The sequence below is a fragment of the Neomonachus schauinslandi genome, chromosome 1, assembly GCF_002201575.2.
Source record: "Neomonachus schauinslandi chromosome 1, ASM220157v2, whole genome shotgun sequence".
In the NCBI taxonomy this organism is placed as follows: Eukaryota; Metazoa; Chordata; class Mammalia; order Carnivora; family Phocidae; genus Neomonachus; species Neomonachus schauinslandi.
In genome coordinates this window covers 153,191,260-153,217,078 of record NC_058403.1, presented here as the reverse complement: position 1 = coordinate 153,217,078, position 25,819 = coordinate 153,191,260, and the positions used below count along the sequence as shown (strand labels likewise).

Below are 25,819 nucleotides of genomic sequence, written 5' to 3'. Positions count from 1 at the left end.
ATGAAAGCTTCTCAGAACATCCTCTCAGGTATCTACATGCCTCATTGCAGGCTAGCAACCAAAGTTACAGACTGGGACAAGCACTAGAAGCACTGTTTGAGCAATCTTCCGGCACTTTCCTCATCATTATAAGATTGCTGTTGTTTTGTGGCAGGCAGGAGCTCCCTGCCAATCCTGATCATTCACCTGCAGCAGATGATCAGGCATAAGGCTCAAGCTTGCCGCTTATGGAGTGTGTCACCTCAAAGCACACTCTGAGACTGATAACAAGCTGGCTTTGTTTCTGGTGAGGCTCAAGCCTGGCCATCTCAGGAGCCACACCCACCAGCCAAATGGGCTGTTTACAGGCCCCGGCCGAATGAGAACTAAAAGCAAGTTTTGTTTGTCTGCAGTGGTGTTTATTTTCTCACGGCAAGGCAGAGTTTTTGGAGCTTTCAGCTGGTGGGCAGGAATTCTGCTTTCTGTACTTGGCTGAGTATACAGACTGTTAAGAGATTTTGTCGCCCTGTAGATTTAACATTTAAACTAGCTGTGTCATTATAAGGGGTGTGTGTGTGTGTGTGTGTGTGTGTGTGTGTGTTACAAGACTGTCTTCACCAGGGATTTCACTCCCTCTTGCACATTTATTTTTATAGTGACATCCACTTTTTTGATGAGGGAACAGCTTCAAATTGGAGAACAGTCATCTTGGGAGAGTGGGCCACACAAGGGTTGGACCCAGGCGGGTTTGGATGAGAGCTCTTCCTTGTAGGGGCTGATTGGCCACTCACTGCACATCCCTTCCTGTGGCAGGGCCCAGGTGCTGGGTGTACAAACTGAAGCAAAGCTGTCCCATCACTAAAGGCAACTCTATAAACCAGGTGCCTCAAAGGAGACAGAAGCAGTAGCTGATGCAGTGGAAGGGAGAGCTGGAAAGCAAGGTGAATTTTAAAGGAAGTGTGTGTTTCCAGATGGTGGAAGTGCTCAATGACGCGAAAGGCTGCAGACATCAAGTAAATGAAAGCTACAGATGTGCGCCTTGGCTTCACAGCATGAGAAGGTTCTGGTGGTCTTGTATTTTCAGTGTGAATGTGGGGAGTGGGATGCCGCTGGGCCACACTGCAGTGAGTGCAGGAATGAACTGGGATGAGAAGAGGGTGGGGGGCAGACAATTTATTCTTGAATCTCTGGGGCTCATGAAGAGCACTAGGCAGAGTGCTGGAAGAGGATCAGGGGACCAAAGAGATTGTGGGGGTTTGTATTGTTTGCTTGCTTCTGTTGTTTTTAGGTTGGAGAGATGGCAGTTAATGTAAATGACAATGGAAAGGCTTGGAAGAGAAGGGGAAACAATTATTTTCTTGACTTCCCTGAACCTTAATTTGCTCATATGAGAACATGGATACTAGTTTTCACATAGATTCCTGCATGGGCTTCTTGCAGGTGCCTCACTTAGAACAGGACCTGCGAGGTGAATGGGCTCAAGGAGTGTTCTTCTTTCCCTTTCACCTTCATGCTGATCCAGGAGAGCATTCAGGCCTCCTCACTTACGGGATCTAAGGGGCTCTGTGCATGACTCTGGCTCCCTCCCCACTTCCTTGTGGGTTATTGACTCTAGCCCCTATTACCAAGGGTCACCAAAGGCATCCTCTGACTTAGAACTGTCTGTTCCTTGAGTGAGTAGTTAGCCTTTGCCAGCAGGTGTCTCGGGTCCTGGAGACCAGAAACTGGGGCCACAGCTGCCTCACTCCTCCAAGGAGTGCTTGTCCTCTCTGTACTGGGGCCTGGCTCCTCACCCTCCTCCCCTCAGGCCCTCAGGACATGGGACATCCCCCTACTCTTACCCCAGAGTATTTCCTTTTATTTCCTTGTGAGCTGCTGGTGCCCACTCCAAACCCTCTGGTAGAAGCTGCCCGTAGATGCTGCCTCAGGAGCAGCTCTGCTGAGGTCATGGTAGGATCCTTGTCCCTTATTTCCCCTCTCGACCTCTCCAGGCCCAGGGAGCCTTCAGGTGTGAGTACCCTGGACATCAAGACTTAAAGAACTTGAGGGCTCCAATGAGTTTGATATTGGAGATTCCCGAGGCTTAGGGGGTCAAGCTACCATGAAGACTATTCCATTCAAAGTTGGCATTGTATAGACATTTGAAGACTGACTGGACGCCTTGGGCCAGATTCTCTAAAAGCAGAGCCTGTTCAGATGCATGTGGTTTACTGAGGGAGGGAAGCAGGATAGGGAAGGAGAGGAGAGGATGTGACCTCAGAGGCCTTCTCCCTTTGCCCAATCTCATGAACTGTACCACAGGGTTGGTCCCACTTGGAAGCATGGAGGCCAGCCCTGAGTTCCTCCATCTCCATCTGTCATTGGTTGCCGGGGCTAGGTGGCATGGTGCGCGTGTGACACCTGAGCAGAGCTCCCATTCCCCTGAAGGCAGCTCGCCAGAGAAGGAGAACAGCTGTGAACAATTAGCTGCCCGCACTCACAGTGGTGGGTGCGGGTGCGCTGGCCCGGGAAGGGGCCGTGGATGGGGCGTCAACAGCGCCCTCTCCTACAGTGCAGACCATCAATACTGGAGAGCAGCAGTTTGTTTGTTTGATTGTTTGTTTGTTCTTGTTCTATTAGTAAGGTGGGGACTTGCTGAATGAGCTTGCTGAAATTTAAAATTTGTAATGATGAGCATGAATGAACCCATAGGGGCATGTATACCTGGGTTGGTCGTGGGGCGGGTACAGGAGGATACCTTGCTCACACGCTGCCTGTGTGTTCACTGCAGTTAAGATCCAGCCTCAAGTGGGGGTAGTGAGGTCTCTCACCTAAGCATGGTGACTTTGTCCTTGACCATGAACTTAAATGGGTGAGGACTTATTTGACCACCATTTTTTCCTTCTGTGTGTTGGTATTTCTTTAGCTTTGGTTCCTAGAGACCAGGTCTGGATCTGGCCCTTTAGCTTTCCATTCTCCTGTCCAAATACACACATCTTCTTGGTTTCTGTTCCCAGCTAGGCAGCAGGAAATGTCTGTCATACATACCTCTCTAATGTTCTCAATATCTAACTATAATTGGTTGTTGCCCTAATTACGGAAACATCCTGATGTTTTGCTCCCTCCGTGTGTATGCAGTAGACATCCATGCTAGGTTTGCTTTCCTTTGAGCTTCTTATTATGCCAAGTCCCATGTCCATCTTCAAAATTCTGTTTTCTCTCTGGTCACCTGTACCCTAAAAAGAGTCTCGACCTCCCAGTCCTCCAAGAGGCCTCCCCTGGCCACATGACCCCAGTGATGGTGCCCATGCAGTCTCAATTGTGGCTTTCCCAAGGAGCCTCTGGTTCCCTGGCATGCTCATTGTCCTGGCTTCACGCTGCCTTCAACACCTCTGTTCTCTCTTGACTTCAACACTCAGTGGTCCTGTGGCATCTGCCCCCATTCCAGGTGAGGCTGTTTATCCTGTCTTTGTGATTGGCTTGGGAGAGAGCAGCTGCTGCAAAGTAGCATAGGGCCGATGACCCAGGAAGTGAAGGATTCGTAGACTCTTCCTCTGTGATTTGCCCCTTGTTTCTCCTTTAAAACTTGCCCTTACAAAGGGCATCTGCCAAGATAGGCTCAGAAAAGCCTTTAAGATTTTCCACCCCAAGCTCCATGGATTCTGTTGATCCTTTCTGGTCTGTAATATCAGGAACGTGAGAGACACCCAGTTTGACCTCACCCTAGCAGCCCCACCACCTCCGAGTCCAACAACAAACAGACAGCTTCTCTTTTTCCCTTCCCTGGCCTGTCAGATCCCAGGACCCCGGGATCATGACTTGAGCGAAAGACAGATGGTTAACCTACTGAGCCACTCAGGTGTCCCATGTTTTTGTTCCCTTTTTTCAACAACTTGATTGAGGATTAATTTGCCTACAATAAACTGTGCCCATTGCAACTACAAAAGTGTCTGAGTTGTCACAGGTTCAAACAACCATGAAACCACCACCACAACTAAAATAGAGAACATTTCAATGAGAGGTGTCTTACACATTTTATCTCATTTAATCTGCACAAATCTGAGGGCAGAAATGGCTAGCTCCAATGTACAGATGGGAAAACTGAGGTACAGAAAAGGTCAGTGACTTACCTGCGTCACACAGCCAGAAAGCATTAGAGCCAGGATATAAAAGTAGGCAGGTCTCGTTCCAACATCTGTCTCATCTCTGCTTCCTCCAGGGGCCTGTGATGCTCAAGGAGAGCAAAGCCACAGGGCAGTGCAAGGCCCCACAAACTAGTTGTTCCCTCAGAATGTTCCTTTGCTCTTTTATCTCATTTCTAAAGGCTTCCTTTTGTTTTCTTAAATTAACTTCAATTTCTGTTTGTCTTCATTTTTTGGATTTAACTTCCTTCATAGAATAAAGCATGAGACTGCAACCAAATTTAGAATTTCCTTGTCAATATTGCCATATTTGTTCAGAGGTTCATTGAACCAGTGGTTATTTCTGGCTTGTCTGGTTGTCTTTTTCAGAATTACTATTTTTAAAGACTATGTCGTCAAGACCAGAGGAAAAAGAAGTATGTGTGGACTTCTGGACATGCAATAGCATGACGCCCTGGGACAGAGCCTCGGGGTTCTGGACTGTGACCTTGTGTCCTTCAGCCCTGTCACACCTGGATAGATGCGGGCAGGACACAAGCAAGGCTTCTGCTTTTACTCCCGAGTTCTCTTGATCTGTGCTCTTCTGTTTCCCTAAAATAACAGTGAAATAGAAACACCTGGATGAGCTGGTTTTTCCCATGGAGTTTACATCTCCTGGACTTGTTGGTCTAATGAGAAGGCCCCATGTTGTGTTAGCACAGGTTTCAGGGAGAGCGTGGGAGAGGGGAGAGGGCAAGAAGGATGGCTGGATGATTACGGGGAGCGTAGACACATCAGAGGGGAGCTGAGAGAACTAGCACCTCAGTAGGCACACAGCTGGGCTTTTCCCGCTTGTGGGCAGAATTTAATTTGGGGTTGCGATTCAGTGAATAACAAGCTTGACTCTTACTCATGAAGAGAAAAACAGGCTTGGGATACGTTGCCAGGGGTAGACTACTGGTAAACAGTTGGTGTCCTTATCTTCATTTGACGTTTGGGAAAACTGTGACACGGTGAAAACCTGTTTCTAAGCCAGGACCTTGGTCTGAGAACCTGGGGAGACAGGAAGCAGCCCCAGGCTGCCATGGAGGGATGCTCTAGGCTCAGGGGGCTCTGGGGGTAGAGCCTTCACACATACACATGCACACACATATGCGCACGCACACACACACACACAGAACTCACACTATCACGCTGATCGTAAGGGTCCAGTCAAGGAAGGCACCCCCCCACAGCCACAGTGCACTGATCTTTCCCAAACCCATAGTTGTAACTCTGCATGAGGCCGGTTTCCTGCAAGACAGGGGGGTGGGGGAAGAAAACATGGCTCATGGACTACCCACATTCCAGGTGCTTTTGACTTCATGACATATTTAATGAAGCTCATGGGGTAGGTTATACAGGAAAAGGGACTTAGCAGACATTGATTATGCCCGGGAATGGAACTAAGAGCTCCTTCACTCTTCTTTGCTACTGTCACGAATCAAATAATGCCCTGCTTGATGGACTTCCAGACCGAATCAAGTTTTATCAAAATGGGCTTCTACCACTCACTACTTCCCCTCTTCACTCACTCGTTTGTTCCCTCAACAAACGTTTCTGGAGTGTCTACTGTGTGCCAAGCGCTGTGCTGTGTGCAGGGTATGCAAAGGCAGAGTTCCTGTTCTTGGCGTTTCCGGGCTGGGAAGGGCTGGGCATGCTTTGCAGTGAGCAGGGTGGTTGTACCCAGTGCACAGATGGTTGCTGCGTCCATCGTCCCATGCGTAACACATGATTCCCAAATGAGACCATGTAAGGTTTAAGTCTCAAGCACCATCAAGGTCTATACTGGAGTTACCCTGTCCATATAAGGATGAGAAGTGTCTCCAAAATATCCTTAGCCAATCCCCATTCATAAGCATCTTGCATCTTACCAATGAGAGCCCATTTCTGATATGTATCGTCATAGTTCATAGGCCACTAATTTCGCCAATAGCCATTTCAGATATTCAGGGCACTAATTAGCATAGCAGTGGCTTTGAGCAAGGTACAGATAATAGAAGTATTTGTAGTAGGCACATCTAGAGGGTGAGTTTCGTGATGAGAAGGCTAACTGTCCACTCCTGGACTGTGAATTCTTAATTGGAATGTCAGCAGCACCTGGTTTACAGCTTAATGTAAGTGACATATGCATAACATCAAACAACCAGAATGAATGCCTACTGTATTTATGGTTTAGTGACAACTTAATGTGTAATATTGTTGAATTATATGGAAAACACTCCTAGCGTCACCTTCCCGTCCTTGCCTTCCTAAGAATATCCAGACTTCCAAGACCATGAACTCTGTTTTCCCTGTTTAAATTTTATTTCAGTGAAAGCATAAAGGATGTACTCTTGGGTATGGCTTCCTTTGTCCAACATAATGTCTGTGAGGCGCATCCATGTTGTTCCATGAAGCTGCAGTTCATTCTTCTTCCTTGCTGTGGAATAGTCCATTCCACTGTTGATGAATATTTTTGTTGTTTCAAGTTTGGGGCTATTATGACATTGTTGTGCAGGTCTTTTGGTGTCTGTGTGGCATGTGTTCCTCATGGGAGTTAAATTGCTGAGTCATAGGGTGTGGATAGGTTCAACTTTAGTAGATAATGCCTAACCAGTTGTCAAAATGGTTGTACCAAGTTATGCTCCCAGCAGCAGTGTATGAGGGCTCCAGGAGCCCCATATCCTCACCGATAGTTGGTATTGTCGTTCTTCTTGACTTTAAGCATTCCAATATATAGGTCGTAATACCACTTAATTTTAATTTCCCCTATTATTAATGATGTTGAGCACCTTATCAATATGTTTATTGGCTATTTGAATATCTCATTTCTAAAGTGTCTGTTCATTTCTCTCACTCATTTTTCTACCAGGTTGTCCATTTATTTCATATTGATTTGTAGGAGTTCTTTATACGATTCTGGATACCAGAACTTTTGAGGTTATATATGTTGCAAATATCTTCTGCTAGGTAAGTTGCATTTTCACTTTCTCCATAGTATCTTTGATGAAAAGAATTTTAACATAGTTCAATTTATTAATCCTTTCCTTTAAAAAAGTTGTGGTGAAAAATACATAACACAAAATTTACCATCTTAGCCACTTTTAAGTACACAGTTCAATAGCATTAAATATATTCATCTTGTTGTGAAACAGACCTCCAGAACATCTTCCTCTTGCAAAACTGAAACTCTGTACCCATTAAATAACAATCACCTGCCCCCAACCCCTGACAACCACACTTTTCCTTTCCATTTCTGTGAATTTGACTACTCTAGGTCCCTCATGTAAGTGCAATCAGACAGTATTTGTCTTTTTGTGATGGGCTTATTTCACTTAGCACAATGTCCTCAAGGTTCATCCGTGTTGTAGGCTGTGATAGTCATCCTTTCCACATCAGTTTTAAAAATCAAATTAAGGAAATTTCCTTATATGCCTAATTCCTAAGGGTTTTTACCTTGTTGACTTCTGTCAGATGCTTTTCTGAAACTCCTTTTTCCTTTTTTTCTTTTAGAGAATGAGAGAGAAAACATGTGAGCATGAGTGGGGACAGGGAAGGGATGGGGGAAAGCAGAGGGAGAGGGAGAGAGAATCTTAAGCAGGCTCCATGCCCAGTGGGGAGCCCAACGTGGGACTGAATCTCACAACCCTAAGATCATGACCTGAGCCAAAATCAAGAGTCGGATGCTTAACCAACTGAGCACCCAGGTGCCCCTGAAACTCCTTTTTTCAAATAAACCAATCATGAGTTCCTAGGATAAACCTAGCTTGGTATAATAGATTATCTTTTTAATGTAATGCTTATTCAGCTTATCAATACTAATATATTACTGGTTTCCATTTGTCAATATTCTATTTATGATTTTTGTATCTATTTTTAGTGAGAATGGTCTGCAGATCTACTTTCTTATCATGTCCTTGCCAGGTTTTGGTACCAAGATTGCACTAGATGTATAAAATAAGTTGGGAAGTATTTCCTCTTTTTCTGTTATCTGGAAGAATTTGTGTAACATTGGAATTATACTTCTAAATATTTGATAGAATTCATTGACAAAGCCACCTGTGCTTAGTTTTCTCACTACCTGTGTAGTGAGATTCAATTTCATTAATACTTAATGGCATATAAAATTTTTGTATTTCTTTTTGTGGTACTTTTGATGAGCTTCTTCTAGGATTTTGTCTATTTCATCAGAATATTTTGGGTGTGGGGGGCGCCTGACTGGCTCGGTCAGAGGAGCCTGTGACTCTTGATTGCCGAGTCGTTGAGTTCAAACCCCATGTTGGGTGTAGAGATTAGTAAAAAAAAATTAATAAACTTAAAAAAATAAAATAAACTATAAAAAAAAGAATTTGGGGGGCATAAATTTATCATAATCTTGTCACCGTCTTTCCTGACAATATCTGAAAGATCTGTGGTGATGCTTCTTTCTATTCCTGATATTTTCATTTGTGTTCTCTCTAAATGTTTCTGAGGTAGTCTTTCTAGGGACTTATCAATTTTTTGAGCTATTAATCAGTAGTTCTTTTCCAAGAATGAACTTTTGGCTACATTGATCCTTTATTGTATGTTTGGTTTTTATTTTATTAATTTCTGCTCTTTCTTATCTCCTTCCTTTCCTTTCTTTTCTTTTTTTTTTTTTAAAGTAGGCTCCACACCCAGTATAGAGCCCGACACAGGGCTTGAACTCACAACCCTGAGATCAAGACCTGAAGTGAGATCAAGAGTTGGGGCTTAACTGACTGAGGAATCTAGGTGCCCCTCCTTCCTTTACTTTCTTTGTGTTTAACTTACTCTTCCTTTCCCAGCATCCTGAAATCAATGTGATTTTCAGCCTTTCTTCTTTTCTAACATAGGTATTTAAAGCTATAACTTCCCATTAGCACAGTGTTTGCTGCTTCCCACAAGTTTTGATGTCATTTTTCATTATCATTCAGTTAAAATATTTTCTAATTTCCATTGTAATTTCTCCTTTGACCCATGAGTTATTTAGAAATATTTTGTTTAATTTTTATACAATACAGGAATTTCCTAGTAATCTTTTGCCTAATTTCACTATGGCTGGAGAACTTAATCCTTTAAAGTTTGTTGACATTCCATTTATGGTCTACTTTGTAAAAGTATTTTATGTGTATTTGAAAAGAATGCTTATTCTATAGTTGTTGGATGTGATCTACATATGTCAAGTAGATCAAATTTATTAGTATTATCTAATTTATTAAATACATATTCTTAGCTCTTTGTCTGCTTGCTCTAATTGTTGATGATAAAGGTATTTAAAACATCTCTCTATAATCATGGATTTATGTGTTTCTTTTTTTTAGTTCCCATATTTTAGATTCATATATTTTGAAGCTCTGTTAAGTACATACACATTTAAAAGTTAATATCTTCCTGGTAAATTGAAACATTTATCTTTATAAAATGACCTTTCTTATCTCTAGTATTATTATTTTTTTTGATGTAGCGTTCCATGATTCACTGTTTGCGTTTAACACCCAGTGCTCCATTCAATATGTGCCCTCTTTAATACCCATCACTAGGCTAACACATCCCCCCACTCCTCTCCCCTCTAGAACCCTCAGTTTGTTTCTCAGAGTCCACAGACTCTCATGGTTCGTCTCTGCCTCCAATTTCCCCCCCTTTCATTTTTCCCTTCCTACTATCTTCTTTTTTTTTTAACATATAATGTATTATTTGTTTCAGAGGTACAGGTCTGTGATTCAAGTCTTACACAATTCACAGCGCTCACCATAGCCCATACCCTCCCCAATGTCCATCACCCAGCCACCCCATCCCTCCCACCCCCCACCACTCCAGCAACGCTCAGTTTGTTTCCTGAAATTAAGAATTCCTCATATCGGTGAGATCATATAGTACGTGTCTTTCTCTGATTGACTTATTTCGCTCAGCATAATACCCTCCAGTTCCATCCATGTCATTGCAAATGGCAAGGTTTCATTCCTTTTGATGGCTGCATAATATTCCATTGTACATATATATATATATATATATATATATATATATATATATACACCACATCTTCTTTATCCATTCATCTGTCGATGGACATTTTGGCTCTTTCCATAGTTTGGCTAGTGTGGACGTTGCTGCTATAAACATCGGGGTGCACATACTCTTTCGGATCCCTACATTTGTATTCTTGGGGTAAATACACAGTAGTGCAATTGCTGGGTCATAGGGGAGCTCTATTTTCAACTTTTTGAGGAAACTCCATACGGTTTTCCAGAGTGACTGCACCAGTTTGCAGTCCCACCAACAGGGTAGGAGGGTTCCCCTTTCTCCGCATCCCCATCAACATCTGTCGTTTCCTGACTTGTTAATTTTAGCCATTCTGACTGGTGTGAGGTGGTATCTCATTGAGGTTTTGATTTGGATTTCCCTGATGCCGAGCAATGTTGAGCACTTTTTCATGTGTCTGTTGGCCATTTGGATGTCTTCTTTGAAAAAATGTCTGTTCATGTCTTCTGCCCATTTCTTGATTGGATTCTTTGTTCTTTGGCTGTTGAGTTTGATAAGTTCTTTATAGATTTTGGCCCTTTATCTGATATGTCATTTGCAAATATCTCCTCCCATTCTGTCGGTTGTCTTTTGGTTTTGTTGACTGTTTCCTTTACTGTGCAAAAGCTTCTTATCTTGATGAAGTCCCAATAGTTCATTTTTGCCCTTGTTTCCCTTGCCTTTGGTGATGTTTCTAGGAAGAAGTTGCTGCAGCTGAGGTTGAAGAGGTTGCTGCCTGTGTTCTCCTTTAGGATTTTGATGGACTCCTGTCTCACATTGAGGTCTTTCAACCATTTGGAGTCTATTTTTGTGTGTGGTGTAAGGAAATGGTCCAGTTTCATTCTTCTGCATGTGGCTGTCCAATTTTCCCAACACCATTTGTTGAAGAGACTGTCTTTTCTCCATGGGACATTCTGTCCTGCTTTGTCGAAGATTAGTTGACCATAGAGTTGAGGGTCCATTTCTGGGCTCTCTATTCTGTTCCATTTTTCTAGGTGTCTGTTTTTGTGCCAGTACCATACTGTCTTGATGATGACAGGTTTGTAATAGAGCTGGAAGTCTGGAATTGTGATGCCGCCAGCTTTGCTTTTCTTTTTCAACATTCCTCTGGCTATTCGGGGTCTTTTCTGGTTCCATACAAATTTTAGGATTATTTGTTCCATTTCTTTGAAAAAAGTTGATGGTATTTTGATAGGGATTGCATTGAATGTGTAGATTGCTCTAAATAGCATTGATATTTTCACAATATTTGTTCTTCCAATCCATGAGCATGGAACGTTTTTCCACTTCTTTGTGTCTTCCTCAATTTCTTTCATGAGTATTTTATAGTTTTCTGAGTACAGATTCTTTGCCTCTTTGGATAGATTTATTCCTAGGTATCTTATGGTTTTGGGTGCAACTGTAAATGGGATCGACTCCTTAATTTCTCTTTCTTCTGTCTTGTTATTGGTGTGTAGGAATGCCACTGATTTCTGTGCATTGATTTTATATCCTGTCACTTTACTGAATTCCTGTATGAGTTCTAGCAGTTTTGGGGTGGAGTCTTTTGGGTTTTCCACATAAAGTATCATCATCTGCAAAGTGAGAGTTTGACTTCTTCTTTGCTGATTTCTTTTTATTGTCTGATTGCTGTGGCTAGGACTTCTAGTACTATGTTGAATAGCAGTGGTGATAGTGGACATCCCTGCCATGTTCCTGACCTTAGGGGAAAAGCTGTCAGTTTTTCCCCATTGAGAATGATATTTGCTGTGGGTTTTTCATAGGTGGCTTTTATGATATTGAGGTATGTACCCTCTATCCCTGCACTCTGAAGAGTTTTGATCAAGAAAGGATGCTGTACTTTGTCAAATGCTTTTTCTGCATCCATTGAGAGGATCATATGGTTCTTGTTCTTTCTTTTATTAATATATTGTATCACATTGATTGATTTGCAGATGTTGAACCAACCTGGCAGCCCAGGAATAAATCGCACTTGGTCGTGATGAATAATCCTTTTAATGTACTGTTGGATCCTATTGGCTAGTATTTTGGTGAGAATTTTTGCACCCATGTTCACCAGGGATATTGGTCTGTAGATTTCCTTTTTGATGTGGTCTTTGGTGTTGGGATCAAGGTAATGCTGGCCTCATAAAACGAGTTTGGAAGTTTTCCTTCCGTTTCTATTTTTTGGAACAGTTTCAGAAGAATAGGTGTTAATTCTTCCTTAAATGTTTGGTAGAATTCCCCTGGGAAGCCATCTGGCCCTGGGCTCTTGTTTGTTGGGAGATTTTTGATGATGCTTCCGTTTCCTTAATGGTTATGGGCCTGTTCAGATTTTCTATTTCTTCCTGGTTCAGTTTTGGTAGTTTATAGGGCTCTAGGAATGCATCCATTTCTTCCAGATTGTCTAATTTGTTGGCATAGAGTTGCTCATTATATGTTCTTATAGTTGTTTGTATTTCTTTGGTGTTGGTTGTGATCACTCCTCTTTCATTCATGATTTTATTTATTTGGGTCGTTTCTCTTTTCTTTTTGGTAAGTCTGGCCAGGGGTTTATCAATCTTATTAATTATTTCAAAGAACCAGCTCCTAGTTTCATTGATCTGTTCTACTGTTCTTTTGGTATCTATTTCATTGATTTGTGCTCTGCTCTTTATTATTTCTCTTCTCCTGCTGGGCTTAGGCTTTATTTGCTGTTCTTTCTCCAGCTCCTTTAGGTGTAGGGTTAGGTTGTGTATTTGAGACCTTTCTTGTTTCTTGAGAAAGGCTTGTATTGCTATATACTTTCCTCTTAGGACTGCCTTTGCTGCATCCCAAAGATTTTGAACAGTTGTGTTTTCATTTTCATTTGTTTCCATGAATTTTTTAATTCTTCTTTAATTTCCTGGTTGACCCATTCATTCTTTAGTACGATGCTCTTTAGCCTCCATGTATTTGAGTTCTTTCGACTTTCCTCTTGTGATTGAGTTCTAGTTTCAAAGCATTGTGGTCTGAAAATACACAAGGAATGATCCCAAGCTTTCGGTACCAGTTGAGACCTGATTTGTGACCTAGGATGTGATCTATTCTGGAGAATGTTCCATGGGACTAGAAAAGAATGTATCTTCTGTTGCTTTGGGATGAAATGTTCTGAATATGTCTGTGAAGTCCATTTGGTCCAGCATGTCATTTAAAGTCTTTATTTCCTTATTGAGCTTTTGCTTAGATGATCTGTCCATTTCAGTGAGGGGGGTGTTAAAGTCCCCTACTATTATTGTATTGTTGTTGATGTGTTTCTTTGATTTTGTTATTAATTGCCTTATATAATTGGCTGCTCCCATGTTAGGGGCATAGATATTTACAATTGTTAGATCTTCTTGTTGGATAGACCCTTTAAGTAGGATATAGTGTCCTTCCTCATCTCTTATTATAGTTTTTGGTTTAAAATCTAATTTGTCTGATATAAGGATTGCCACCCCAGCTTTCTTTTGGTATCCATTAGCATGGTAAATGGTTTTCCACCCCCTCACTTTAAATCTGGGGGTGTCTTTGGTTCTAAAATGAGTCTCTTGCAGACAGCATATTGATGGGTCTTATTTTTTAAGCCAATCTGATAGCCTGTGTCTTTTGATTGGGGCATTTAGGCCATTTATATTCCGGGTAACTATTGAAAGATATGAATTTAGTGCCATTGTATTGCCTGTAAGGCGACTGTTACTGTATGTTATCTGTGTTCCTTTCTGGTCTATGTTACTTTTAGGCTCTCTCTTTGCTCAGAGGACCCCTTTCAAGATTTCTTGTAGGGCTGGTTTTGTGTTTGCAAATTCCTTTAGTTTTTGTTTGTCCTAGAAGCTTTTTATCTCTCCTCCTATTTTCAGTGACAGCCTAACTGGATATAGTATTCTTGGCTGAATATTTTTCTCATTTAGTGCTCTGAATATATCCTGCCAGTCCTTTCTGGTGTGCCAGGTCTCTGTGGATAGGTCTGTTGCCAATCTAATGTTTCTACCATTGTAGGTTACAGACCTCTTGTCCCGAGCTGCTTTCAGGATTTTCTCTTTGTCTCTGAGACTCGTAAGTTTTACTATTAGATGTCGGGGTGTTGACCTATTTTTATTGATTTTGAGAGGGGTTCTCTGTGCTTCCTGGATTTTGATGCCTGTTTCCTTCCCCAAATTAGGGAAGTTCTCTGCTATAATTTGCTCCATTATACCTTCTGCCCCTCTCTCTCTTTCTTCTTCTTCTGGGATCCCAATTATTCTAATATGTTTCATCTTATGGTATCACTTATCTCTCGAATTCTGCCCTCGTGATCCAGTAGTTGTTTATCTCTTTTTCTCAGCTTCTTGATTTTCCATCATTTGGTCTTCTGTGTTACTAATTCTCTCTTCTGCCTCATTTATCCTGCAGTTAGAGCCTCCATTTTTTATTACACCTCATTAATAGCCTTTTTGATTTCGACTTGGTTAGATTTTAGTTCTTTTATTTCTCCAGAAAGGGTTTCTCTAATATCTTCCATGCTTTTTTCAAGTCCAGCTAGTATCTTTATAATCATGATTCTGAACTCTAGTTCTGACATCTTACTAATGTCTGTATTGATTAGGTCTCTGGCAGTTGGTACTGCCTCTTGTTCTTTTTACTGAGGTGATCTTTTCCGTCTTGTCATTTTGTCCAGAGGAGAATAGATGAATGAGAGAATAAAATGCTAAGAGGGTAACAACGACCCCAGAAAAATATACACTAAACAAATCAAAAGAGTCCCTGAAACAGGGGGAAAAGAAAGGGAGAGAGAGAAAAAAGAAAAAGGTTAAAAAAAAAGAAAAAGAATGTGATCAAATATGATCAGGCTGGTGAATAGATCAGTGCCACACACTAGATTTTGGGCGTATTTTGGTCTGTTAGAAGAAACTGCCTCCCAAAATTTTAAAGAAATAAAAGCTTATATATGTACAAAAATAAGGTTAAATACAATGAAGGGATGGAATATGACTATAAAGATGAAAATTATAAAAGATTTTGTAAAAGGAATTGATAAGAAGTTGGTTGAAAAAAGAAAGAAGAGAATTAAAAAAAAAAAGGGAGAGAATGTGATCAGGCAGGAGATTAGAACAAAGCCATACACTAGAGATTTAGGGTATATTTTGGTCTGTAAGAAGAGACTGTATCCCAAAATTTTAAAGAGAGAACAACATATATATATATATATACCAAAAATAAGGTTAACTACTATGAAGGGATAGAATATGACTCTAAAAATGAAAAATAAAAAAGATTTTTAAAAAAGGGATTGATAAGATATTGGTTGAAAAAGGGGAAAAGAAAAATTCAAAAAAAAAAGAAAATTAAAAAAATTAACTTTGAAAGACTAAAGAATCATGAGAAAAAAGCCATTAATTCTATGTGCAGTATTCTCCTAGCGCTGGCGTTCTGCCGTTCTCATTGATCAGTAAACTTGGCCTTGGCTGGCTGTTCCTGCTGATCTTCTGGGGGAGGGGCCTGTTGCCGTGGTTCTCAAATGTCTTTGCCGGAGGCGGAATGCCCTGCCCTTGCCTGTCCAGGCTAAGTAATCTGCTCAGGTTTGCTCTCGGGAGCTTTTGTTCCCTGCAAGCTTTCCGTACAGCTTTGGAGGCCGAGAGTGAAATAGCGGCCTCCCAATCTCCTCCCCGGAGGAGCTGAGAACTCGGGGCCCGGCTCCTCAGTGAGCCCCCAGAGAAAAGCAGTCACGTGCACGTGTGTGTGTGTGTGTACTTGTTTTATGCAGGCAGTATTATTCACTTAGATTTGCTCCCCACCCCGTATTTACCTGCTTCATTGTTCTTTCCTTCCTACATCTTGGGGCTTTCAGCAAGGATGCTTTCAGCAAAGATATTTTCACAGAGTAACAATTCTAGATTGGCAGTTCTTTTCTTCTAACACTTTTTTGTCTTAAAGATTTATTTATTTGAGAGAGAGAGAGAGCACGCATGAGCAGGACGGGCAGAGGAAGGAGAGAATCCCAAGCAGACTCTGTGCTGAGCTCAGAACCCCATGCAGGGTTTGATCTCACAACCCTGAGGTCCTGACCCTGAGATCATGACCTGAGCTGAAACCAAGAGTCAGTCGCTGAACCCAACTGCGACACCCAGGTGCCCCTCTTCTAACATGTTAAAGGTATCACACAGTGTCTTCTGGCTTTCTTTCTTTTTTTTTTAAGTTGCTCTCAGTCTGTTGCTTTTTTGAAGGCTATATGACTGTTTTCACTGGTTACTTTTTTTTCTCTTTGGTTTTAAGCAGTTTTAATTTGACGTGCCTACATGTAATTTTCTATGAATTTATTCTGCCTGAAGTTTGCATTGACTCTTGAATATGAGTCTTCACGTCTTTTTCTCAGTTTTGTAAAATTCTCATTCTATTCTATTCCTTACAGTTTATGTTTATTTTTTAGTTCTGTCATGATGTTACATCAGTCCTCAGTTTGATTCCTGAAGTTTAAAATCACCCTTTTCATGACATTCTGTTATCACCCCCACTTTGAACTTTTGTTCTGTTGCACTCACTTTCTTCTTAAGTTCTGTAGTGTGAAACCGTTGTGAGGAATTCATTCTGTTCCGTAAATTCTTTCTGCTAAGTTAGGTTCTTTTGCCTTTTACATGCATTTTCCTTTCATCCAAGAGAGGAAATGGTAGCTAGAAGGGGATGACTCAGCAGAAGGGGTATGTAGTTTTACTTTTTTTTTTTTTTTTTTAAGATTTTACTTATTTGCGAGAGAGAGAATGAGAGACAGAGAGCATGAGAGGGTGGAGGGTCAGAGGGAGAAGCAGACTCCCCGCCGAGCAGGGGGCCCGATGTGGGACTCGATCCCGGGACTCCAGGATCATGACCTGAGCCGAAGGCAGTCGCTTAACCAACTGAGCCACCCAGGCGCCCTGTAGTTTTACTTTCGCTTGTTTATCTGTTTGCTTTAAAATATCTGGGCTCTGCTCTCTCTTCAGAAAGGTTAAGTGTCCTATGCCGAGATTTACTTCACCTTCACAAGGTGAAGTCCTGGCGTTGTGGATTCCATTAAGAACAGTCAGCCCTGCTGATTACTAGTCTGGTTCTCTCCACCCGCTTGGCTTCTGTCTGGGATTTGTTGACTCCTCGGTACAGTTTTTGAAGGGTGAGGGTGGGTTAGGAGTGGAGCCATGCTGCCTTTTTCTACTCTGCTCCAGAATCTTCTGTTTCTCCTCTGATAACTGTTTTTTGAAATTTGTTACAAAATATTATGTCCTTTTCCATGCATTGTGGTTGTTTGTAAAAACTTTTTCCTGATGCTTAATATAGTTTTTGCATTTTAAAAAATTCATATTCAACAAGCCTAGTTGTGTGCACACACACACACATACTTTAAAAAAGGTGTTGTTTCCTCATTTTGAAAGGTATAGGGTAGAGAAAATATGTGATGCTGTTTTAGCTGCACCATTTGGATATTTTCAAACCTGGCATACAATCCACCCTAATGATAAGGTCATCTGCGCTTCTGCCCCTGGTGATATACTCAAGGAGTCTGGAGTGTGAGCAGTGAGGTAGAAGAAGGAGAAGGCAGAGCAGAGGGAGGGGCCGTCAGGAGAACAAGAAGCACATGGAACAGCAGCTGAGGAAATGGAATCGGGGTTTGGGCAGAAGAGAAAGGAAGAAGTCCGAGCAGAGGTTACAAGGACGTGTCAAGGCAACAAATACTCTGAAGTACTGGAAGATCCTGAGTATCCCTCACTCACACTTTTTAGCTGTTGCCTGTTTGGGTGGAGTTCTGTTTACCCATGGACCACATCAGGGTTGGCGCCTGCTGGGGGTTGTAAAGAGGTGGCTGCGAGGACCACAAGAGAACATGCCCACCCCACTACCCGCCTTTATGCGGGCCCCCGCCAGCTTTCACACTGGCAGAACTCTGCAAATGTGGGCTCCTTTAGCCCTTATACCCAACGGTCGGTGAGCTCCAGTGGATGACCTGATAGAGAATAAATGCAGTGTCAGAATTTAACCAGAAATGACAGAAGTTCCATGGAATGAAACAGAACCATTTGTGGGCTCTCGACGGGTTGGTGTCTTGGGGCTGCAATGAGGCAACCAAGAAATACTCCCTAGTAAAATAATGTGTGGTAAGAGGCCCTCCATTGCAGATCGTGCATGAGGTAATAGCCTGCGATTTCAAGTTGGGGAAAGCTTCTTGAGGAAAAATGGTCTTGGAGAGACCTGCTTCCTGCCATTCCCCATCGTGAAAGGGGGCTGTGTTCTAGCTGAGAACACAGGCGTATTCATCCTCAACAGCAGAACCTCTGGGAGACAACTGGTATATGTACATTGTTTTGCAAACATATTATTTTTTTCCACAATGCCCTAAAATACATTCTGGTTTTTTATTTATTTTTAAAGATTTTATTTATTTATTTGACAGAGACACAGCAAGAGAGGGAACACAAGCACGGGGAGTGGGAGAGGGAGAAACAGGCTTCCTGCGGAGCAGGGAGCCCAGTGTGGGGCTTGATCCCAGGACCCTGGGATCATGACCTGAGCTGAAGGCAGACGCTTAACTGACTGAGCCACCCAGGTGCCCCACATTCTGTTTTTTTAAAACAAAAAACAAGTTGGATACAGCAGATTTGAGGCAAAAATGACCTGTCAGATGTGTGAAATGCCAAGTTTCTTTGCATTAGGACTAAACTTGGGTGGACATGGCTCACTTCCCTGCCTCATGAAGATGAATCTGCTAGCAGTGGGGAGGGAGTTCTCCTGGGGTGTCCTTTTATGATGGTAGGTGCGGGAGCACCAAGGAAAGGCTGGGAGGAGACTAGGTGTTCTCATGGGCCAGGCTGATTTGCTCACCTGCGTGTGAAAGGTGAGTGTGTATGTGTGTGTTGTACTCCCATGTATGTGTCTATATTCAAGTAGTACTTCAGTGGTGGTATCTTTCAGAGGTGTTATAAGATACTATGGTTATATGTCATTAATTCCTCAGAGATTGGAAACGAGCCCAAAGTCCTCTTGTGTTTAGAGCACTGTGTTCTTGGCACTAGATCTTAGCTTTGAGCCATTATGAGGCAGGAATCAGGAGAAACTGGGAAGCTGAGTAGATATTCCTTCCTGTTTCTCCCAGTGCCAGTAAATCTTTCACTCATTCAAGAATACCTATAAGAACACCTATAACGGGTTGGGCACCATTCTGCTCTAGGGATACAGTGACTTGGTCTCTGTCCTTGAGCCAGCTCATGGCCAATGTGTCAGTTTTTTCTATATAATAAACCACCCCCCAAAATGTAATGGCCTGGGGCGCCTGAGTGGCTCAGTCGTTAGGCGTCTGCCTTTGGCTCAGGTCATGATCCCAGGGTCCTGGGATCGAGCCCCGCGTTGGGCTCCCTGCTCAGCAGGAAGCCTGCTTCTCCCTCTCCCACTCCTCCTGCTTGTGTTCCCACTCTTGCTGTGTCTCTGTCAAATAAATAAATAAAATCTTAAAAAAAAAAAAAAGGTAATGGCTTAAAGAACACTCATTTATTTGGGTGCAGTTTTCTGTGTAAGCAGTTTGGGCTGGGCTTACCCGGCTCATTCTTCTTCTTCTGGGCTTGGCTGGGTCACTCAGGTGAATGTGGTCAGCTCGCAGGTTGATGGAGCTGACTGGTTTAAGATGGCTTCAGTTGGAACAGTTGGCCTCTCCTCCACATGGCCTCTCACCCCTCAGTAGGCTGTCCGGAGGCTTGTTCGCGTGGCAGCTGGGGGTGCAGAGAGAGAAAGAGAGAGAGAGCATGCAAGGCTTTCACTGTATTCTGTGGGTCAAAGCAAGCAACAGGCCAGTCCCAGTTTGAGAGCTGGAAAAAGAGACACCACTTCTTGAAGGGAAGAGTTACGCAATCACATTGCAAAAGGACTCAGTGCAGGGAAGGATGGAGAATCGTGGCCATTTTTGTGATCACCGTACTGCACTCAGTCAGGACACACATATTCAAACAAACAGTATAACAGCATTAAGGTCAGAGATTTAAGTCATGGCCTTCTTAAATGGCCAGCTGGATTCAGTATGACTTGTTTGGGTAAATTTTAGAGAAAAGTTGTGTCATAGTGGTTTGTTTCATTTTGTTGTGTTTTTAAGAAAAGATGGTACTTGAATGCAAAACCTAGTCTTTATTCAGCAGGATGGGTGAGAATTTGTGCATACAAAAGCTTTGCGATTCAAGCTGGTAGGTCTCAGGACCATGGAATTCCATCCCCTATGCTCCATGAGGGCTGGGACTGCTTGCCCTGTTCACCAGTGACCTGGAGCCTTCGCAGCGTCAGACAGTGGGCACTCGGGGAAGTTTGTTGAATGTTGGAGCAGGTGACTGCAGTACTTGGAATGGAGGTACAGCGGAGCGTGAGGCATTATGACAGCAGAGAGCGTGTAGGGGGCCAGCCTGCCCTGTGTTGGAATTCTGGGATGCTCCTAAGCATGGTCCCGCCATTGATGTGGCTTTTGTCTGGGGATTGTGAACAGGACATCATGTGGTAGAAGGGTCTCCTGAAATAATTACTAGACTGTCTTTTTCTTTCTTTCCTTTCTTTCTTCCTTCCTTCCTTCCTTTCCTTCCTTCCTTCTTTCTTTCTTATTTTATTTTTAAGTAATCTCTATACCCAAAGTGGGGCTCAAACTCACAACCCTGAGATCAAGAGTCACGTGCTCTACCGACTGAGCCACCCAGGCACCCCTTTGCATTTTTGAAGACACAAATAAAGTGAATGCACTTAAATTTTAGGAGCAGATCAGAAAGGACTTTTAAATTTATTTATAACTCGCATTAAGGAAGCAAAATAAGGAGTCTTGTAAGAAATAAGCCAAATGCCCTCTAATCCAGTTTCAGAGCCTAGGAATTCACCACATGACAGCTCAGCACTCTATCTAGACCTTGGTTCTGGAGCTCTTTGCATTTGTGCTTTCCGAGTTGCAAACTGAAGTGGGGGAAGACTACTAAGATCTATTTCTTCCCACAGAACACTTCTCACACCAGCAACCAATTACGCCAATCCTCCGTCCTGAGCCTCCTGTATTTCTGACCAACTAGCTATAAATTGGGGATTCTCATGACCATCCTCTCAGCCTCAGTAATTTGCTAGAAAGGCTCACAGAACTCAGGAAAGCACTTTACTTACATTTACCAATTATTATAGAGGATATTATAAAGAATACAGATGAACAACCAGATGTAGAGATATAAAGGGCAAGGTCTGGAAGGATCCCGAGTACAGGAGCTTCTGTCCCTGTGAAATTGGGGTGAGCTACCCTCCCAGCACGTGGATGCATTCACCAACCTAGAAGCTCTTTGCACCCTGTAGTTCAGGGGGTTTATGGAGGTTTCATTATTTAGGCATGATTGATTCAATCATGGCCATTGATGATGGACTCCACCTGCAGCCCCCTTCCCCCTCCTCACAGGTCAGGGGCTGGGTCTGCAAGTTCCAACCCTCTGATCACTTGGTTGGTTCCTCTGGCAACCAGCCACCATCCAGAAGCCATCTAGGGGTCACCTCATTAGCATAAATTCAGGTAAGGCTGAAAGGAGCTTGTTATGAATAACAAAAGATGTTCTTATCACCCCCATTGCTTAGGTAATTCCAAGGGTTTTAGGAGCTCTGTGCCGGGAACCGGGGGCAAAGACTAAACATATACTTCTTATTACATTGCAACGTCCTAGGGAGCCTTTCTGTTTTAATAACTAAGTATGACTTCCAGTAGGACTTGACTTTCAAAGACCACTGAGAATGGGGAAAGCCCAGTGGGCTGCTGTCTTCTGAGGACACAGCTCCTTGAGCCTTCCTGACCTGCTATCCTTACATTCTGGTCTCCTAACTGCGGGGCCCTTTGTTCATTCTTACTTGGCTGGATTTAGAATATTTCACAGCATGGCCTCAAGCAAAGAGCAAATCAGGATTTTTAAAAGATATGTTTTTACTTAACATACATACATATCGTAAGGGGACAGATCAATTAATTATCAGAAAAGAAACAAAGAAATTGGCCACCACACAGGTCAAGTAGAATGTTGCCAGGATCCCCAAAGCCATGCTTGTCCCCAGACTTAGTCATCACCCCTTCTCTCCATCCACCAACCTGACTTTTAACATCATAGATTAGCTTTGCCTATTTTTGCACTTTATGTAAATAGAATCACACAAAGTGTATTCTTTTGTGTCTGGCTTCTTTTCCTCAACATTATGGCTGTGAGATTCATCTATGTCCTTCAGAAGTAATAGTTGGTTCATTTTCATTGATGTACAGATTTTCCTTGTACAAATATGCTATGGCTTCTATCAGCTCTGTGGTTTAGGGACATTTGAATCATTTCCAGGTTTTGGCTGTTAGGAACATTCATGTGCATGTCCTTTGGTGCCCAAACACTAGATACCATCGGTTTACACTAGATATTGTCAGTCTGCTTACTTTTAGCCATTGTGGTGCTATGGAATGGCATATTTTTATGGCTGTAATTAGCATATCTCTATTACTAGTGAGGTTGAGCACCTGTCCACATGTTTAATGACTACTTAGATGTCTTTTTGTGATGTGCCAATTCAAGTATCTTTGCCAACTTTTCTATGGCTTGTCTGCCTATTTAGTATTGATTTGTAGGAGTTCCTTATGAATTCTGGATAGGACTCCTTTGGAGATAGTATGTGTCACAAATATCTTCAAATCTGTGGCTTGCATTTTAACTCCCTTCACGGAGGCTTTTGATAAACACAAGTTCCTATAGTTAATGTAATCCAGTTATCTGTCCTTGTGCCAATACCACAGTCTTTTTTTTTTTTTTTTAAGATGTTATTTATTTATTTGACAGAGAGGGACACAGCGAGAGAGGGAACACAAGCAGAGGGATTGGGAGAGGGAGAAGCAGGCTTCCCGCTGAGCAGGGAGCCCGATGAGGGGCTCCATCCCAGGACTCTGGGATCATGACCCGAGCCGAAGGCAGACGCTTAACGACTGAGCCACCCAGGCACCCCGCCAATATCACAGTTTTAAAAAGTACTCCAGTTTTAGAGTAAATCTTGAAATTTTGTAGATTTCAAGAAATGTTCTTGGTTCTTTGCATTTCCATAAATTTTTGCATCAGCTTGTCAATGCCTGAGATTTTTACTAGGGTTGTATTAAATCTGTATAGATCAATTTGGACAGAGTTGACAGCTTAACAATTCTGAGCCTTCCATTACATGATCATGGTATATCCCTTCATTTAGTGAGGTCTTTAATTTTGCTTGGCAATATTCCGTACCACTCCATGTTGAAATCTTGCACATCTTTTGTTAGCTTTATTCCTAGGTGTTTGATTTTTTTAATGCTATGGCAAATGGTGTCTTTTAAAATTTTTGTTTCTGTATATTGCTGGTATATAGAAATACAGTTGATATTTTACATTGACAATAGACCCAGTGTCCTTGATAAACGCATATATTAATTGTAACAGTTTATATGTAGATTCTTTGGATTTGTCTGTGATACACAGTCATATCACCTGTGAATGACAGTTTTATTTTGTCTGTTCCAGTCCTTATGCTTTTTATTTCCTTTTCTTGTGTTCTACACTGCTGGCTCTGTGACCTTGGACCTAATGGGGTTTTTCTTTCTCCCCTTCCAGATGCAGCTGAGGCACATATTGACTATGAGGATTATTTCCCGGATGACAGATCCGTGTCATTCAGAGAGCTCATGGAGGACTCCCGGACAGAGGCAGAGGAGGACAGAGGTCCGGGAGAGGCCTCTGAAGAGGCTCCAAGACAGGACCGTCTGGTCTCCATTTCTGTGGGGAGAGAAAACATAGCCCAGGATACAGCCTTTGTGCCAACTACAGGCTTGTCCATCATGGGAAGCAGTGTCCCCACAGACCTGCCAGGATCCCAGCTAAACCAGAAGTACTTGTTCTGGTTTCCTGCTGAGAACTTCCACAAGCCTGAGCTGGAGAAAGAGATGAATGATGGCACCAAAAAGCAGTTTCCAGCTAGAGACAGCCATAGTAGCCCAACACCAGCTCCAGGTGAACCTGAAGCCGAGGTGATCTATAGCAGCACTCGTGGTCCTTTGGGGCCATTCTTGGGTAGGACTGACAGCAAGACAGGGGACCCAATGGTGAGCAGCAGTGATGAGTCCTGGTTAGATGGCTACCCTGTGACCGATGGGGCTTGGAGGAAGATAGAGGCAGAAGAGGAGGAAGAGGAGGAAGATGGGGACAAGGGAGATGGGTCAGTAGGGCTGGAAGAGAGGGTTCCCGTTACTCCTAATCAGCCCATTCCTGTCGAAGTTAAGAAGCCCGGGAGTACCACCCTCACACCAAGTGACGACATGACCCGTAGTTCAGTTCTTCCCTCTCAAACACCAGACGTAGAAGCTTTGGCTCTCAGACCAATGAATGTGTCTGAAACTGAGAGTCCGAGCAAGGGAGATGGTGACTTGACCAGGTACCAGTCTACTGTTCCCTGGAGCTTTGCCACAGAGACATCTCCCATGGCCACCCTACCCTATGAACTCACCAGCTCTACCCTGGGGACGGTGACAACTGCTGTCCAGCAGATGCCAAATCGCATTCCCTCAACTATCATGGCGGCCAGCCAGACTCCAGGGGAAACCATTGCTACTGAGGTCCAGGATAGTTTCCCATACCTGCTGTCTGAGGAATTCTTGGGACAGGAAAGCCCTGGCCCAGGTGCAGGTGAGGAGCTTCTTCCAAGTGTGGAGCCGTGTAGAGGGGATGGGTGTCCCGGCCTCAGCGGAGGCCCTGTCATTGCCACCACTGTCACCGTCCTGTGTCTGCTGGTGCTCCTGGCAGGCGTGGGGGCAGTGTGGGGCCACCGTAAGTGCCAGCACAAGAGCTCCGTGTACAAGCTGAATGCTGGGCAGCGGCAGGCACGGCACTACCACCAGCAGATTGAGATGGAGAAGGTCTAGCCACCTTCAGAGCTGGCTCTCCCAAAGCCACTTAGGAGGAAAAGAAACTGCCACGTCTCATTGATAAACACTGATAATTCACTAGAGCATGAAACAGGTGGAGTAGGGCTCGTCTCTCTTTTTCTCGGGTCTTTGTTCTATAGGCCGAGAAGTCCCTCTGGAGGCACCTGGTAGGACAAGAAGGCTCTGGTGGCATCATCATACGCATCGGTATCTCCTTAACCAACAACCCTGGAATGTACTGTGCTGATCTCAGACCTGTGCTCAGGCCCTAATTCCAGTATGAGGTCAAAACTCACCTCTCACTTCATCATGCTCTTGTCTCCATTCCCTTGTTTTAAGAAAAAAATTAATAACTCCATGACCTGAAATTTTTAGAAAAAGTGTGATAAACTGAGCACTTGAGAGCAGTGTTATTTAGGATAGAGATATTTAATTGTTGGGGGTGGGACATAGAAAAGTAATGGGTTATTTCGTTTTAATGTTGTAACATTGTGAAGGCAAATGAGCCAAGAACCAGGACATAGTCTAGAAGCTTTTGGTTTCTTTTTAATTTTTTGTTGAAATTGGAGGGAGGAAAAAAAAAAAAAATCCGAGAGAATTTAGGACTGATGCTTTGTTGGGGTGGGGAGGGAGGTGAGGAGTAGCAAGACACATCCACCTTTGTTCCCTCCATTTTGTAGGACAGACCATTGTTTTTTTAAAAAACACGTGATTAGTTTTGGGGACACCTGGGTGGCTCTGTCGGTTAAGCGTCTGACTCTTGATTTCAGCTCAGGTCATGATCTCTGGGTCCTGGGATCGAGCCCTACATTGGGTTCCGTGC

The 25,819-nt window shown here is 43.0% G+C and overlaps 1 protein-coding gene across 1 annotated transcript in view; it reads left to right on the top strand.

The window, feature by feature from the left end:
* The window catches only part of SUSD5 (sushi domain containing 5), a 59,856-nt gene extending 34,863 nt beyond the window's left edge, over positions 1 to 24,993 (top strand). Inside the window, exon 5 of the mRNA XM_021677542.1 lies at positions 23,690 to 24,993. Coding sequence (XP_021533217.1) covers positions 23,690 to 24,993 — 1,304 coding nt within the window. The remainder of the gene's footprint in view (positions 1 to 23,689) is intronic.
* The last annotated feature ends 826 nt before the right edge of the window (positions 24,994 to 25,819 follow it).